This window comes from Astyanax mexicanus, chromosome 8 (genome assembly GCF_023375975.1).
Source record: "Astyanax mexicanus isolate ESR-SI-001 chromosome 8, AstMex3_surface, whole genome shotgun sequence".
Lineage (NCBI taxonomy): Eukaryota > Metazoa > Chordata > Actinopteri > Characiformes > Acestrorhamphidae > Astyanax > Astyanax mexicanus.
The window spans coordinates 41,125,385-41,142,867 of record NC_064415.1 but is presented as its reverse complement, the minus strand read 5'-3'; the positions used below and the strand labels follow the sequence as shown (position 1 = coordinate 41,142,867).

Sequence of the window (17,483 nt, the reverse complement as noted above, 5' to 3'; positions counted from 1 at the left end):
TCACTCCTGGTGCAAAAGCTCAAGCAGTTCAGCTTGGTTTGATGGCTGGTGATCATCCATCTTCCTCTTGATTATATTCTAGAGGTTTTTAATTTGGTGAAATAAAAAAATATACATATAATGCAAAGAATTGAACTCAAACAGTTCAGCAGCTAAAGCAAACTAGGATGGGCAGGACTTAACAGTTTTAAGAGATCTTTTCCTAGAATAACAACCTGGTCACGTAACCTGCTCATGAGATCAAAGCAGCAGTGGTGTCAAAAAGCCTGCTCAACACTCTCCTTTAGCCATTAAATCAAGATTACAGGCAATCCCAGTGAATGAAAAGCATTTCACACAAACGTCAGACACCTGCTGCACTCAGTCACACTGCAGACGCTGCTCTCCATCAATCAGCCACTGTTCACAGCTTTCCTGACTGACTTCTTACTCCACACACAGTTGGGTATTACTGCCCTTACTGCACTTAACGCCCCTATTTCCACTGCAGTTCCTTGATGCACTGGAACGGACTGAGCTTCATGCTCTTATTGACTGTTAAAGTGGTTGAACCTGATTTATAATCAGAACCACTTTATCTTGAACAAGAAGTATAATTTCGGATCGTTATCACTAATAAATGATTGTCCTAAATGAAGGTGTGTCTAACAATGTTTAAAACACATACCTGTGTAATGTTTGACCAGCTTCTGCAGGGTCTCAAACTGAGCCCTCGTGGTGATGTAGTAGCCTCCGTTGTCAAGCTTGCGGATTTTGTAGTGTTTCACATTGTCTCCCTTCATATCATCCCAGTCTCGTATGGACAGTGAGTACGCTCCTGTGGAAATAAAGGAATTTACACTTAAACACTAATACACAAACTATTTACGCACAGTTCAAAGGATAACAATGTAAGCATTCTGTATAATAGTTCAGTTATGATAAATTAATTAATAAGTAACAGGATTTCGATGTATAGTTAAACATACTGAAAAATTTGTGTGTGTGTGTGGTGTGAAAACTTATTTGACCCCCTACAAATTTCTTTTGTTTTTGCTTTTTTGATATTTCTGATATTTTTCTGATTATCAAACTAATTTTAATATCAGACAACGATAACCTGAGTAATTACGAAAAGGGCAGAAACTGATGGACAAATATTCTCCTTCAGGATTGTCTGCTAAACAACAGATTTCCTGGTTCCATCTATGACAGCAAGTTTTCCAGATTCTGAAGCAGCAAAGCAGCCCCAGACCATCACACTACCACCACCATGTTTTACGTTTAGTATGATGTTCCTTTACTGAAATTATGTGTTAGTTTTACACCAAATGTAATGAAACACACCTTCCAAAAAGTTCCACTTTCCTCACGCCAGTCCCCAGAATATTTACCCAAAGTCCTGAGAACAGGGTTCATACACATTTTAACCAATAAATTTCCATGATTTTTTCATGACTTTTCCGTGTCCTCAAGGCAAATTTTCATGACCATACAATTTTCAAAACATCAGCGCAGACATGGACAAAAAAAACAAAAATCAACTAAAACTATAATTAAAACTGATTAGTAGGTCTAAAATGGATCAGATAATATGTTGACAAAATCTTCAACAATAAAATGTGTCAGATCCGGAGAGCTCCATTGTGTAGGGCTAAATTACTGAATTAACTCTGAGCTGACGTATTTGTTAGCTTAAAAAAGATTTCCTCCATCGATAAACCGAAACAGAGATTTGTAGACCAAATTTTTTACAGTTTTTTTTTTACAAGTGAACAGTAGCAACATCTGAATCTCCTCCTCTATGGTCATTATGGTTGATTATGGATCCCCACCTGTTGCAACATATTGAAGCATTTAAGTTTCTCGAATTAGATATGTTAATATTCTTCTTTTGGTTCTCTCACCTTTCGTTGTCTCACTCTCTCTGACCAAGAAAGTGCCCCGCTGGTTTCCAGGCACCAGCAGCAGTCGCTCTGCGTCCTTGCGTCCCATTTTTCCAAAGTACCATCTGTAGTAAGAAGACGAGGAAAAAAAGAACCTTCTATTAGGAACTGACTGAATCAATGAAGTACCCTGCTTCACTGCAGCCTCTCTTTACTTCAGTAGGGACAGTGGATGTGATAGTATTGGGATTTGGCCGAGAACAGACGTGGTCTGCTGCTTTGGCCATGCTTTGCCACATTTCCCTAGTGCCTACAGGCCATGAGAGAGAGGCACTTTAATGCATCTGTGAACGGAGCCAGCAGGCGTTCCCCCTGCCTCTGCAGTGGGAGGACAACACAGTGACAGAGTGCATAAACGCATCCAGTGGAAGAGCCCACTGTGGGAGTGGAGGGATAGACAGTGTGAGAGAGAAAGTCAGACCACAGAGAATTCAACAGAGCATGAGAGAAAGAGTGAGAGAGAGAAAGAGAGAGAGAACATGGAGAAAAGTGTGAGAGGGAAGCTCTTTTGTGGTCCAGTCATGTGTGCTGTGCTGTGGTGTGTTTGGAAGCGCTTGGCCGCTGAGGTCTGTCTGACTGGCTGTCATGCACTCTTAATTAGAGCTGGGCAGAGCAGCTGATTGGATCAGAGCAGAAGAGGAGGAAGCTCTTACTCTTCAGCCTGGATGGAGTCAGCAGGGGCCACATAATTGCTGGGAATGTAGCCTTTCTTCCCCGTGTTGATGGAGCGGGCCTCCCACCAGTCGCCTTCTCTGTAGAGCAAAACAAGCACAGGGCCACCATTAACACAACACAACACAACACACACACCTTATCCATATATTAAAAAAATGTAATTAGCATTTTGTTAATACCAGCAAAAAATAATTATAAGGGATACACAGTATGACACTATAGGACAACCCATAATACACAGCCAAATATGTGAAAAGACTGAATAATTTATACAGAATAATCACAAATTTATTTTAAATCCAATTGCAGTGTTTTTGTTAATGATCAACTTGTTTCAACAGAAGTGGCAGGCCCACACTTTCCTGGCCTCCAGTGGCACTATGTAAAAAATCATTTTTAGCATGCAGGATGTGAAGGACAAAGATGGTAGGCAGGTGGAAAGCAGCCGACAAACAGCAGGTTTAAGTTCATTTTTACTGATTTTGTTTGTTGTCCATGCACATAAACTAAAAAAAAAAAAAAAAAAAAAAAACAAGCAGCTCTCTCCAGACAGGATTAGTTTCTGAGGGGGACGTCCGTAAAAATATTTCACACTTCTACTCAGTGATAAAACTCCTTAATCTGGACTGCAATATTTTTTTTTGTTTTTGCTTTCTCGGTCACAACAGCATGTTCAGTAGCTCCTCCATTTCCACTCGCTGTTGTGTTTACATTGATCTTTATAGAAACGTGCACTCCAAAGTGTAATTGCGATGCGAGGAGACATAACGAAACCGAGATTTCAGTCTGGACCAGTCTAAAATTACTGGAGGACCACGGAGTTCAGTGAAAAACAGTAGGCAATTCAGCCTGTAATTTTCTCAGAGGACATCAGAGAAAAACTCACATGGTCAATCCGGACAGAAATAAATCACAGAGAAATCCACATAAAAGAGAAAATTACCCCAGGACTCCCTGAGAAACTAATCCCATCCGGGAATGGCTTAAGCCTTTAGCATGACTTATCACACTTAATATAGTTTACTATAGTTTACTTCATAAATCCTATCCTAGCTCTAAAGCGCTAGTATGGTAAAGCTGTGGAAGTTATACATAGTTTACCAAAATGACTGGTTGTCTTTCTCTTTGTGAATTTTATATAAATATAATTTACTCACATATATTCTACTACATATACTACACTGAACAAAAATATAAACAGAACACTTCTGGTTTTGCTTCCATTTTTCATGATCTAAACTCAATGATCTAAGGCTTTTACTTTGTACACAAAAGGCCTTTTCTCCCAAATTTTGTTCACAATTGGGTCTAAATCGGTGCTAGTGAGCCCTTCTTCTTTCCTGAGATAAATCATCCACCAGTCATAGATGTGGCAAATGATGATGCTGAGTCACTGTGGGATTATTACACTGTACCTTGGGCTGCCACAATAAAAGGCCACTCTAAAATCTGCAGGTTTATGGTATTGTGAGAATCTTGGGGGTTTTAGGAAACCAGTCAGTATCTGGTGTACGGCCATTTGCCTCTTTTAGTGCAACATATCTCCTGCAACCGCTCACTCACATGAAGCCATACACATAGTCTGGCATCTGCCCTGTACAGTGAAAAACGAGGTTTATCCTCTACTGTGCCACACGCCATCGAAAGTCAGCATTTGCCTACTCAAGTCGGTTACTACGACAAACTCCAGTCAGGTGGAGCCTCCAATGAGGGCGACGAGTATTCAGATGAGCTTCCCTGAGACGGTTCCTCGGAAATTCTTGGGTTATGCAAAGCGATTGTTACAGCAGCAGCTGTATGGGTGGCTGGTGGCTTGAAGGTGTAGATGTTGGATGTGTAAGTCATGGGCTGGTGTGGTTACACGTGGTCTGTGGTTGTAAGGCCAGTTGGTCGTACTTTGTGGAAACACACACCCAAAGTGTTAATACGATGTGTGGCAGTGGAAATATAGCAGTTTTATTGAACACAAGGTGCTAAACTCAGACATGCGGATGCGGACTGGACTTAAAATACCAGAACACCACGGAGCTCAGAGAAAAACAGTAGGTAATTCTGTCTGTAATTTTCTCAGAAGACAACTGGAAAAAAAAAAAAAAAAAAATTTGGTCAATCCGGATAGTGATAAAATCACAGAGGACCCCCCCCCCAATAAAAGAGAAAATTACCCCAGGATCCCCTGAAAAACGAATCCCACCCCGAGGATAGGACTTTAGATCTTTGAGTTTAGCTCAAGACAAATAAGAGCAAATGTTGAGCAAAGTGTTGTGTTCATATTTTTCTTCAATGTAGAATAGCACTACTGACGTAGATTCATGACTAAAAATCACTTCTTAGCACTGCTTAGGTAGTTAGCTAGCTGTGCAACTAAAATGACCATGCTAAAATAAAGTTATGATTAGAATAGCTCAGCTGAGTTTAAATGTATTGTGGTTTGTTGGTGTGTCTGCTAAGATATTACAAATGTCATGTGTTCAATTAATTTTTTTAAATTGCAGTTTTGTAGACAAAAATGCATTTTGGTCATGTAATGTATTTAATGGTGTAAAAAGTGGCAAAATGAATGAGAACCTGTGTAAAACATATTTATTCTGTTTAGTTATGTCGAAAATTACTCATTTTGGTGTGTCCCTTATAGTCTTAAACACTTACAATGGAACCTCTGACTAAGTAAAGGACTTTGGTGACTAATGGGTTTGGTTCCTTAAAAGAGTTCCTCAAAGTGATCAGAACAGACATTGTTCAGTGTATTAATTTCATCAATACCAGTAAAATTCTAGACATCATCTTTCTGTTGAAAACAAAAAATCCGGTTAAGTTAGTGTGAATAAAGTAAGTTTTAAAATTGTGTAACATCCTTATTAGTTGTGTAATACAGTTTTAGGTTTGAAGTAAAGAGTTTTTAAGTGAGTGTATCTTGCTGAGTGTAGCGCTTAGCAGTCATAAGGCTCCTTCAGCATCGCTGAATGCTGAACAAATGGTTTAACAGTGCTGCGTGTGACCAGTCTCTTGTGTTAGGTAATATTTCATGGTTTACTGTTGATTTTACAGCCACAGACTCTCTCACAAGCATATGTGCCCTCATACTGACCCCTGCCTGCCTGAGCCACTGCTCTCTGTTCTGAAAAGCTTTTTCCTGAGTGAACTATACCAGTAACAGCTCTCAGAAGTTTCTCCAGCATTGTTTACACAATATATATGTATATACACATTGTTGTTACAGAAAAATCTTGTATCTACATTTTCCATTTTTTACCTGTTGACCAAATGTGTGTCAAATGTACATTATGATGAGCACACCAATAGAATTTACAGATTCACAAAATATATAGCAAATGAAAACGGCAACAAGAGCCATTTCGGTGTTCAGAAGAATAAGTAAAAACGACTCATTTATTTGAAGTCACATTGCTAAGTTTTCTTCAATGTTAGGACGTCTTTAAACAGCAGTGAAAGCAGACACACACTGCTGTGCTGTGGTACACTTACTCCTAAAAAAGCACTGCTGTGGTAGCTAGATTAACACCAGACTACAACAGCAAGTAAATTGGCATGTAGAATGGCATGACTAAGGTAAATTTACTGCACTTCTAATGTACAGTGCCTAAGTAAAACAAAACTGTATTTCTTTAATAAATAAAAAATGATACACACATTCCTCTCCTGATAACTTTATTTGGGTGAGTAAAGTGCTTCCATTTATTTACAGAAAGCCTAGATTTCCAATATTTTAATATGGTTAGCAGCAGAACTGACAGGCATTAGCAGCACTTAGCGCTAGTAAATGCTGCCCCAACAGAGCTACACTAAGTGTAGAGGAACCCTAAGTGTTTTGGTAAGCCAGGGCGCCATCAGCTAGTGGTTCTTCCTACGTAATGCAGACTACAGTCTGATATACACATCCCTGAATGGCAAAATAACTAGCGCAGCAGTTAGCGGCTAATGCTAATATTGCTCCAGCAGTTAAATTAACTCACCTGTTACTGACCCGTTTTAAAGTTTGAAGATCTAGGAAAAATAGTTAAAAGTATTTTTTTCAGTATGAAACTTCTTCTGATTGCCTTAATTAGTGTAATCAACATATAATACGAAAATGGTTCATCTCACATACTTGCAACCACCCCCTGCAAAAACAAAACTGCAATGTTATGTTTTATTGTTATGTAAAACTACAGTGTTTTATATGTTGGTCTTTCAAAAGTAATAAAGTGAACATGTATTTTTTTTATGAAAAACAAGTGAATTACTCTAATTGAAGCATTACCTATTAGAGATAAGGAACACTATTGCACTAAATATTGATAGAATAATTAGTAATGGAGTTGTTAATGAGATATTCACACTGCTTTTTAGGATTTTTTTGGTTTAGACATCTTTTGGATAATTAAACTTGCACCGGGTTAAATTGACCCAACAAGACCATTGCTGTTACTGACGAATTAACATAAAAGGAGGGTTAAAGGATTTTCTGTTCGCTTTATGGTGTGAAAAATACGGTAATAAAAATCTGCAAAAAGTTATTTTATTAGCTAGTTATTAGCTTAAAAACAGAAAAGCTTCAAAGTTACTTTTATTTTTTTTATTAAATTATATTTTCAAATGCTGCCTCATTTAGCACAAAAGCCTTAAATTATATATTTTTTTACATTTTAAACTAATTCTGAGGTACAATTAAAACAAAATGCTTCTCTTATACATATTCAATCATATTCTGATGCATGTATTTGCTGCAAATTTGCTCATGCTGCTTCCAATATCCAGTACTATTGCTCACAGCCACAACTATTGCTGCCTTTCTCAACACATCCGTTCTCTCTGCACCCCAGCAGTGCTAACAAGCCCCGACCAGCAACTCAGAAAGAATGAAGAGGACTGCAGGAATTCCTGGAATGTAGGTGAAACATTACTATGGCTGCAGTGGGAGTGTCCACCTTGCTGGAGTGAGGAGCGTCTGATTAGAGCTGAGCTGTGGCATGTTTATCAAGAGCCAAACTGGGCCGCTGACTGAACAGATGGCCCATTAAGAAAAAGCATTAACCCAGATTCTGCCCTGTCGCAGCCTTCAATACAATGACAGATTAAAGACAGCATTAAATCCCACTCGATTCAGCTGAGACTGCTGGACTCCTTGCTGGCTATAGTACGGATGTCTGAATCAGAACTCGATCAGTCTCAGTGAGGGCTAATATGAGCAGTCGGGAGCACTCACGTGTTGTTGATGATCTGAAACCGGTCGCCTTTCTTGAACGAGAGGTCGTCTGATGTTCTGGCTTCATAGTCGTATAAGGCCACAAAAAATGTCACACCTCCTATAGAAGAAAAGAGCAAGAGTGAGAAACCTAAGATAGACTCAAATCGAGAGACCAATAAGAATTGTCTGGACATACACTCTTTCAAAAAAAAAAAAAAAAAAAATGCTAATAATGCTTGTCTACTGTATGGTACAAATGTAACAACATATCACTTTTTGATATGTATTACCTTGTACCTCCCCCAGCCACAGTGTTTTTACCCAAAATCAAGCTGGTGACTAGGAGCCTCTCTCTTTAAATATATCCCATCAGATTACACACTTACTCACAATATAGAGTACATTTCACACACACGACTTCTGGACATCTGACAATTCCTTAATGCTGTGCGGGAGGGGTTATACTCCTCTAGCCCACACCTTAGCACTTATCACTAAAGATATACTCAAATTACAATTTTATTTTTTGGTCAATCACATTTGACCAAATAGTGATTTTTTTCAGGGTATTTTTTAAAGTGCGTTTTTGGACATAATGTGTAATTACACCAAACATGCCAAAAAACTGCTTTTAAAGGCTGCATTGTGGTGCAGTATCTTTTCAGTGTGGACGAATCTGGTGATTTTAGCAAGGACTCTTATCTCACCAGCTTTCAGTTCTAATTTCGTGTTTTTTTTTTTGGTTCAACATTGTGTAAATGCGGAAAGATTGAGTTTGCTGTTCTGATAACTCCATGTTGGCAGTAGATCTTGTATCAGCACCAGTAGCAGAATCCTGATATCTGATTCCCTGTTATTTAACATTTTTAAACATTTAAACATTTTAAAGGACTCATGCTTTAAACTTGCCACATTTTTTTTTACCAATGAACAGGTTAAAAAGCCATAGACAATGTGCAATGTATTTATCTTATACATTTATTTTGCAGTGCATCTAGTCACACATTTACCTACCTGAGCATTACAAGTTATAAGCAGTGCTAACTCTAATCTTGCTGCTTGAAAAAAAAAAAATTGGAAGAAATATGATTTCAAATAAATTAGTTGATGTTTGTTTGTTATAAACTACCTTGTTTTTTTTAAATGAATTTTATTTAGCCATTTTCAGACAAATAGAGGTAGTCTTTTTTTCGGTGATCAATTACAAATACATGTATACATCTTATGTACCACTTGTAATATTTTTTATTTAACTTAAAATGTCTATAACCTCTAAAATATCTCCCCTAGGGGTCCCCAAATATTTTGTTTGTATCTACTCTCAGATAGCCAACAAAAAAATGGTTCGTCTATCGAATCACTCATAGAACCTTTACTAGCACCTTTTTTTTTCATGAGTGTTCTGTGGAAATTAGATTAAGTTACCGTACTCTACTGCTGTGTACATTTAGGGCATCAGGTTCCAGTTCTTTTCCCATAACATGATTCAGAGCAGTATTTATAGAACGCTGTAAGGAATACTTATCGATTTGTCGGTAATTTACTCAGAAAAGTCAGTTAGTAATTGACTTTCCCTTGTCTCTAATTACATAAACAACGGCCGTCTCCAGCGGTGCTGTTTACACGCAGTGTGCACGGGTCTGGACGGACGGCTGAGCTGAGAAGGATTTGTCAGCAGGGGAAAGCCAGTGGGCTTGAATTAGATTAAAACAGAGCCACCCCACCCAACACAGCAGATTAACCCTCACTGACTGAGTCACTTAAGAACATGTCGTCAGCAGCTCAGTGATTGCTACCCTTTTAACCACCACACCATATCAACCCTACACTCTTATTAAGTATTATCCAGCATGCGCTGGTGATATATGGTATATGGTGTCACTGTGTAATTGGAATGTCCATTTTCTCAGCATGTCAACATTTTATTTAAGCCTTGGATACACTAAACAACTTTTAAAGTTTTTTAAATGTTACTCGATTAAAAAACTTGATTGATTAATTTTCTGTGCCTCTGGGAATAGTTTAATTGATTTTTAAAACGTAAAGCACAGAATTTAGCACAAACTTTTAATGTGGAGGTTTTTAGAGCGGTGGAGTGGTGAGCAGGTAAATTTAACACATAACAAATCAACAAGATTAACATGAATGTACCTTAACATAACAACAGCGCTGTGGAGTGCTAATTATTAGGAACACTGTCTAATGTGTGTGTTTAGTTTATTACAACAGAGACAAGTTTTAGACTTAACACAGGCTTTATGTAAACAGTAAACACAGCTCTGTGGAGTTTATAAGTTACTCTGGCTGGAATGCATGGCCATGAACTTATTGTATTTTAGTTAAGTTAAGACTTAGGGTGCTTTCACACCGAACTGAAGTTCATGTGTTTGCTACATTGTATATATTTGGTCCGCTTATTTTTGTTTTCACACTGCAGTTTAGGGAGCACACCTTTGTTTGATACTCCTACATCCTTTCATCATCACTTACGTATCGATGCGTTTTCATTAACTTGATGCTGATTGGTTTTAGAAGGACATGCGTCTGACGTTGGCGTGTTGACAATTCAGCTGGTGGTTCATTCCGCGGGAAGCCTTTCCAGGATTAGGATAAAATGAATGAACAGATTAATTTCGTCTCAATAGTAGTAGCTGCTATAGTGGTTTTATACCAGCAGCAGCAGCAACGTCAGGCACAGTACTCTAGGTGAGTTCAAATTCTCCAAACGAACGCACTTGTCCTGCAGCAGCTGTATCCACGGCTCATTTTTCCTGCTTTTCCGGTTATTTTGAGAGGGTACTGACTGCAGCCTGCAGGAAGGTGGAGTTGGACGTCCAGTGTGTTCAGCTCCGCCCACTTTGTCAGCACCATGTCTTAACTCCGCCTCTGAACGGAAGTAAACAAGGTACAGGGCAGTTAGCGGACTTTAAATATAATGCGCCGCGTCGTCCGGCTTAAATACTGTGTATACACTACAAGCTTGTGAGACTGAGAAGGTGTGGCGTGGACAAAGTGGGTGGGACTGGACGCGCTGGACACCCAACTCTGCCTTCCTGTAAGCTGCAGTCAGTAGTAGATGGTTATTTTTCTTCTTCTGCTGCCGTTGTCGAGGAACGCCTGCTCAGCTTCCTGTAATTGGTCCGAAAGTTCGAAACATCCAGAAAAGCGCTTTCACACTGCAGGCGAACCGGACCATGGTTCAGAAGATCCGGACCGAGACCACCTCTTATGGTCGGAACAAAATCAGGTCCTTTGTTCCGGACCGTGGTTCGGACCCCTTTCACACCTGCTACTTTGGTTTGAACCAAACTGAAAAGTCTGAACCAAACAAGGCAGGTGTGAAAGCACCCTTAGTTAAGATGCACAACATAAAACCAATGTTTATGCCTTTATTATTGATTAATGCCCTATATTTTATACTTACAAGAAATCCTAAATTGAAATAACTTAATTTATTAAATTATTACATGTGGTATTTATGTCTATTTTGTGTTTAATTTATTTCTGTGTGTTTGCAATGTGGAATCGTATGTTGTAAATGTAAAAAATAAACCAATTGGTTGTTCATCATTAATTGAAATTTCTTATTTCCGATTACTCAATCAATCGAATTGATTTTTCAGTAGAGTACTCGATTACTAAAATAATCGATAGCTGCAGCCCTACACTACACTACACAACTGTTTTTTTGGCAATTTATCTAAATAGATTCCGGCAGACATGAGCCACCATGCAGGTAAACTTTCTTCAGATACCAAAATGGAGGTGCACAAACTTGCTAGGTTGGATTAAGTGTTGGGTAAAATAACTAGCAAGCTTTATTTAGAGCACAAAAAAACATTGCTCCTCATAATATGCTTTCTGTAGACCCTTATCCAACTCCCACCCAACATCAATATGGTGAGTAACACTTCACAAGTGGAACCACCACAACTAAATTTACCACCAAACCCATTTACCTACAAAACACATGAACCGGACATAAGTCCTAAAACAACATAAACCCCATAATAACCCCAAACAATGAATAACAATGGCTGCAGACCATGCTAGTAGAGACAGAAAACACATGAGTTGGATTTGGGAAACTGAGAAATAGGGGTGGGCAATATTTTATCGTGTGCAATATATCGTGACACAGAAATATCATGATATTAAAAATCCATATCGTGATAATAGGGCTATTCTGTCTTGAAAAAAAGAATATTATTTACTGTGAAACTTTAAGTGTATTTTTTGTATAATTGTTTTAGTTTGCAATTTATATGCAGGCATTAAATATTCTGCAATATTTATTGCTATATTATTTATTTAGCCACATTACGGTTATACTGTTATATTTTATTATACTTTATTATACTATCATACTATATTCCTGAAATTAATCAATTATTTTTCTGTTTTCCTATATCGCCAAGTATATCGTTATCGAAAAAATACCCTTAAATATCGTGATATTATTTTAGAGACATATCGCCCACCCCTACTGAGAAATAACACTAACTCTGTGGATGTGTGAACATTGATGGTTATTACAATAACTATAAGAGACACATCGGCCTATTACATATTTATGTTGAAAAGTGTCTGCTACTGATACATAGCAAATCGATCTCAATCTTGCCATATATAATAAAACAAATTCCGCAAGACGTCAAAAACATTCCTTTGAGATTCTGATCCATGCTGATATGATTGTATCACACAATCCAGCTGATTTTTCAGTTGTGAAATTCCTTTTCTAACTTGTCCTCATGGTGTGTGTAGTGGATTCAGAGCCAGGTGACCCCAACATTACTGCCTTCATGGTTTAAACTTCAAAGTGACTTGGAATCGTGAACACATGTAGAAGTAATGCGTTTAGATTCGGTCATAGGTTGCCAGGTCTGTATAAAACTCTCAGGGGGGTTGTCAGTTAAATACAGAATCCTCACTGGGGGAATCTGATAATAGTTCTAAGTTCTGAAGATACTCTTTTGAGACCTTTTTGGGTTCATGGTTTAAAAAAAAAAAAAAAAAAACAGCTGCGGTACTTGCATGCAGCTCTGTATTACACGGCATATGATACATAATTCATAATTGGAGTAAAAATCGATTGACATCTATTACAAGATGATTACAATGGGTTGAGTTTGCAACTTAGGAGAAAAGAGATATGATACACATCATGATACAGGGCTTATGATTCAATACATATAGCGATATATTGTGATAGATGTTAGAAAGGCGATATATAGCACAAAAAAGGGCTACGACAACGAACCAAATCCCTTCTGACACCAATTTTTACGTGAACGTCAACAAAATTGAATACTGTGTATTTGAAAAATCAATACGGTTTTGAAAATACAAAATAGTGACACAATGCGTTTGTTTTGCCATCGCTTTGGCATACCAAGATTTTTTTTATTATTTAAAAATATAATGTATTGGTCTAATTTTCGGTTTTAGAAATAAGATATTTTAGAGTCAGTGCTAAAACCTTTCCCTCGAGACTCTCAAGAAGAATTCAGCTGCTGGTATTTAGAAAATCAGATGTAATGCAGTGCTAATCTCTGAACTGCCCCTCTAGTGCGTCACAAAGCGGTCCAACTCCACTACTGGATGAATGCCTTCAGCAAAATCTATGAATAGTTTAAAGAATGCAGACAAAGATTTAGTTATCAGCAGTCTCTTTTTGGGTGCAGACCCAAGTGAAAAGTCACTGAAAACAGAGGAGCAGCATCAATGGAGCCATTCACTGTCCTGCCTGAAGAAACGCAGAGATTATCAGCGAGAAAACAGAAGAGAAACGAATCGCATTAGCTTCACCCCCCCCCCCCTCGTTCCACCAACCACACAACTGTAATTTGGTAGTCTCTTTGAGCGTGAAATATTAGCGTAGCATTTCGTGTTTGCGGAGTCATTTGCATAACATCTGGCCTTCATACAGTGCATCTATAAAAAAAAAACTAGTGCAAGAGAGACATGAGCAACTTGCTCCTTTCAAAAGAACACAAAATCACATTACACTACATTACAGCACTGCCTCTCTGGTGTCCTTCCACTAAAATCCACTTTTCTTGTTTTGTGAAATACAAGTTCCTCAACCTCCATTGCCTGCAGTAGCTAGTAAAATAAAAGTCGATCAGGAAAAGCACCCATGTCTACGTCGTCGCGTGAATTACTATTATTGGCCACGCCCACCTTGGCTCACGACCGCCCACAGGCAGTGTTGAAGCCACGCAGTGCTATAAAGAACATGGCAGTTTATTGCTGTGTTATTTGTGCAAATAAGACATTAGTGTTCTATGCTTTGCCCAGTAATTCAAAGCTAAGGAAACAAATGGTTAAAATTTGTCTATGGAACACCACCAGTGAAGTACAATTAAGATAGGTAGGTTTATTTTTAAAACAGTTCTGTTTACACTAGTTAACAGTACAAATCCTGGCTGAGCTGCAGCAGAGCTGCTCGGGCAATTGGAACAAAACCCCTGGGTGAATTTTTACTTTTAACTAGCGTAAACAGAACTGTTTTAAAAATATACTTACCTTGTCCTTCGCTGGTGGATTTTTACTTTCTTTTTTACTTTTACTTTACCTCCGTGTAAGTAACAAGGTTTACATAGGATCTCCGGTGGATTTGGGGTTTTACAGACACTCTTAAGACTGGGTCAGTGGCTGAACTAAACTTAGCAGGGCATTACACATGTTGTATCGTTTTCCCTGCCCACTTCTCCCATTCCAAAATGAATGGGAAAAAAAATAGAATGAGACCTTTAACGATGTTAGTGCAGAGTTACAAAACAAGGCTTCCTAAAATGAACACTCACCTGAGACAGCACCAGGAAACGTGTTGCTCACAGCAACCGTGGAGAAGGACGAGGAAGCGCCGCCAAACGGAGTGATGGTGGATGAAGAGCCCCCAAAAGGGGTGAGAGCTGAGGGGTGACTGTTGTAGCTGTTGTTGGGGCCCTTGAGGGCGGGCGACTGGCCCATTTGGGTGGGATCCGGCCCATAGTGGCCCATGTGAGAGGGGACTGGGGTGGGGTTGGAGGCTTCAGGCCGATACTTCAGTGTCGGCCCCTTGTCCTCTTTACTCTTGACACAACCCATAGTCAAGCCTGTGGAGAGAAGCAGAGAGGTGAAATTAGTTTCAAATTACACCTGATAGTTAGGCCAAAAAAAATTAATTAATCATTAAAACATTAATCCAGTTGAGAAGAGGGTCACACACGCACAGTACAGTACAGTTTTACTGCTGCTGTAGTCTTTCACACTATTAAATCAAGCAATACACAGACATCTGCAACTTATTTCAACCTGTGAGCAGTGTGCAGGAAAAGTTGGCATGGCAAAGTTTGGGACCTTCATGCACGCAGGGTCTGACTCTGCACCCTCCATAAACTTTGCTGCATGTTTCAAAAATAAAAATATAAAAATATGTCAATCAACGTTTTCCCTTATCTGCCTTAAAATATTGAGAGTTCGTCACTCAAAAGTATTGGTAAAAAGTATAAAAAGTATATATTTATTTTATTATTTTAAATTAAATTTATTGTATATTTCTTGCAATATATAACAACCACCTGGAATACCACAGCAACCACCCGTCACAGCTACGGTAACCACCTAGCAACACAATAAACACTAAAAGCCTTCCAATGACCTGGAATTTGGAACCACTTTGCGTGCCACTATTAAACGTTTCCTTCAGGAAATGCCCTTTTCAAGCAACATTACTATCTGGAGTTTGATGGGGTAGAAAATACGAAGTTTCTCTATTTAAAAACTTCCCTGCAACCACTATCTTTACTGTGGAAGTTTGTGAGAACAGAGAACATGGTCTGTGCTACTTGTCTGGCTGGGGGCAATCTGATAGGATAGCTTGAGGGATGAGTGTGTAATCTTGCCCTGTTCCTGCCCACACTTCTGGCAGGCCTTTGGGTGTGTGTGTGTGTGTTGGCTTGGTCTGGCCAGGCACAGTCTGCTACACATGTGCTGGGGTTTGAGGAATGTGAGCAGGGCCATGAAGAAACAGGTGGCCCTGAGAGTTCCATATCACATCACATCATTTATTTTTTTATACAACAAAAATAATCCAATTGTATTTGTTTTGCTATTAATTATAAAGTGCATGAATGCTTTTTGTATTCTAGGGTTTCCTATTAAATGAATAAATCAACATTCATTAAAAAGATGAGTGAGACGTTCTGTATGCTAAATAAAGGAGTCAGCAACAAGCTAGAAGCTAATAAGCTAATAACATTTAATAAAAACAGACAAATAGATATGAAATAGGAAAATAACCAACTAAACTAAGCTCAAAATGCTAAAAGAAAAATAATCTAAAATTCTAAAATAGCAAAACGAAACACACACGTACAAAAAAAATGCAAATATCCCAAAGTAAATAAACTGAGTCAAACAAATAAACCCCCCAAAAAAACAACAACAAAAAAAACAACAAAAACAATTTAAGAGCCACTAAAGTTGTACTAATCTCAAAGCAGCAGCTTAACAGACAGAATATAAAGCTTTACCTGCGCTATGAGACGCAACACCTATAGAATAAAAGGAGCAGCGGCAGCGTGACGGATCTAGTGAAAAAATTTATTATTAACATGTCCATTTATTGTGATAAGATGATAATGTAATTACTGTAACAGGCCTACTCTTTACCTTGCTAAAATTTGTTCTATACTGTTAGCGTACCATACTCTCATACAGTGAGGAACAGCAGCAGAAGCTAGTAAGATAAAGTGCTTTTATCATTTGTCTTCACAGAGCTGAGCTACCAGTGTATAAGCTTGTTGTTCTAGCTGGTTAGCGTTAGCTAACGAGCTGAATCTGCTTCTTTGGCGGTGCTGTTCTATACAGCGCTCTGCAGCACCTCTAGTGGTATGGCGATATGTAAAAAAAATAAAAAAATAAATAAATAAAATACATACCGGTTTTCATTTCCCCTCCCAGCACTAAAATATACTTAAAAACACAATTTCAGTCACACACCAATTAATTTACATTAACCTGCATTAAAAGCACTCCTCCACATGCACTGTGTATTTTCACTTTCTTACCAGAGAGTCTCTAAATGCTCTCTAAATGTAGTAGTATATTTTAAATTAATAATACATCTTCCAGTGTTTTGTCATGTTAACAAGAATATTGTCAGTGCAAAACTATCCTGACATATTGACATATTATTTTAATGCCATATTGCCCACCCCAGACCTCCACAGAAAAAGCACGAGAATAACTCGGCATGCTGCAGTGAAGCCAAGATACAGTAACTGATAGCCTCCAATTCAGCAGAAAGAGCATGAACATGCCCAACCATGTCCCTCCCCATTCACCACCATCACGCTCGAACCTGATTTCATAGTTAGTTAAAGCCATCAACACCACAAAGAACCTGAGGAGGAGGAGGGAAGAAAGAAGGAAAAAAAAAGAACGAAATGAAATATGAACGTTAGAAGCACAGCTCACAACCTCTTCAGCACAAGACGCAGCATGTTTCTTCTATAAACACCACAATACAATATCATAAAAGTCTCAGACAGAAGCTTCAGACATGACTGATATCTGCTCCACAGGGTACACAGCGAGTTCATATCAGAGACAGGAGAGAAGCTTGTGACAGACCACTACAGCTGTAAGACTGAGACCATTAAAAATCCAACAGAATTTAATTCAGGAACAATATGAGGGTGTGT

General features: G+C 38.5%; 1 protein-coding gene across 1 annotated transcript in view; it reads right to left on the bottom strand.

The window, feature by feature from the left end:
* The window catches only part of yes1 (YES proto-oncogene 1, Src family tyrosine kinase), a 79,842-nt gene that overhangs the window by 24,998 nt on the left and 37,361 nt on the right, over positions 1-17,483 (bottom strand). The window contains exons 2-6 of the mRNA XM_007235292.4: positions 14,601-14,891; positions 7,807-7,906; positions 2,579-2,677; positions 1,887-1,990; positions 668-817 (exon numbers count right to left, since the gene is read on the bottom strand). Coding sequence (XP_007235354.3) covers positions 668-817; positions 1,887-1,990; positions 2,579-2,677; positions 7,807-7,906; positions 14,601-14,883 — 736 coding nt within the window. The 5' untranslated portion in view covers positions 14,884-14,891. The remainder of the gene's footprint in view (positions 1-667; positions 818-1,886; positions 1,991-2,578; positions 2,678-7,806; positions 7,907-14,600; positions 14,892-17,483) is intronic.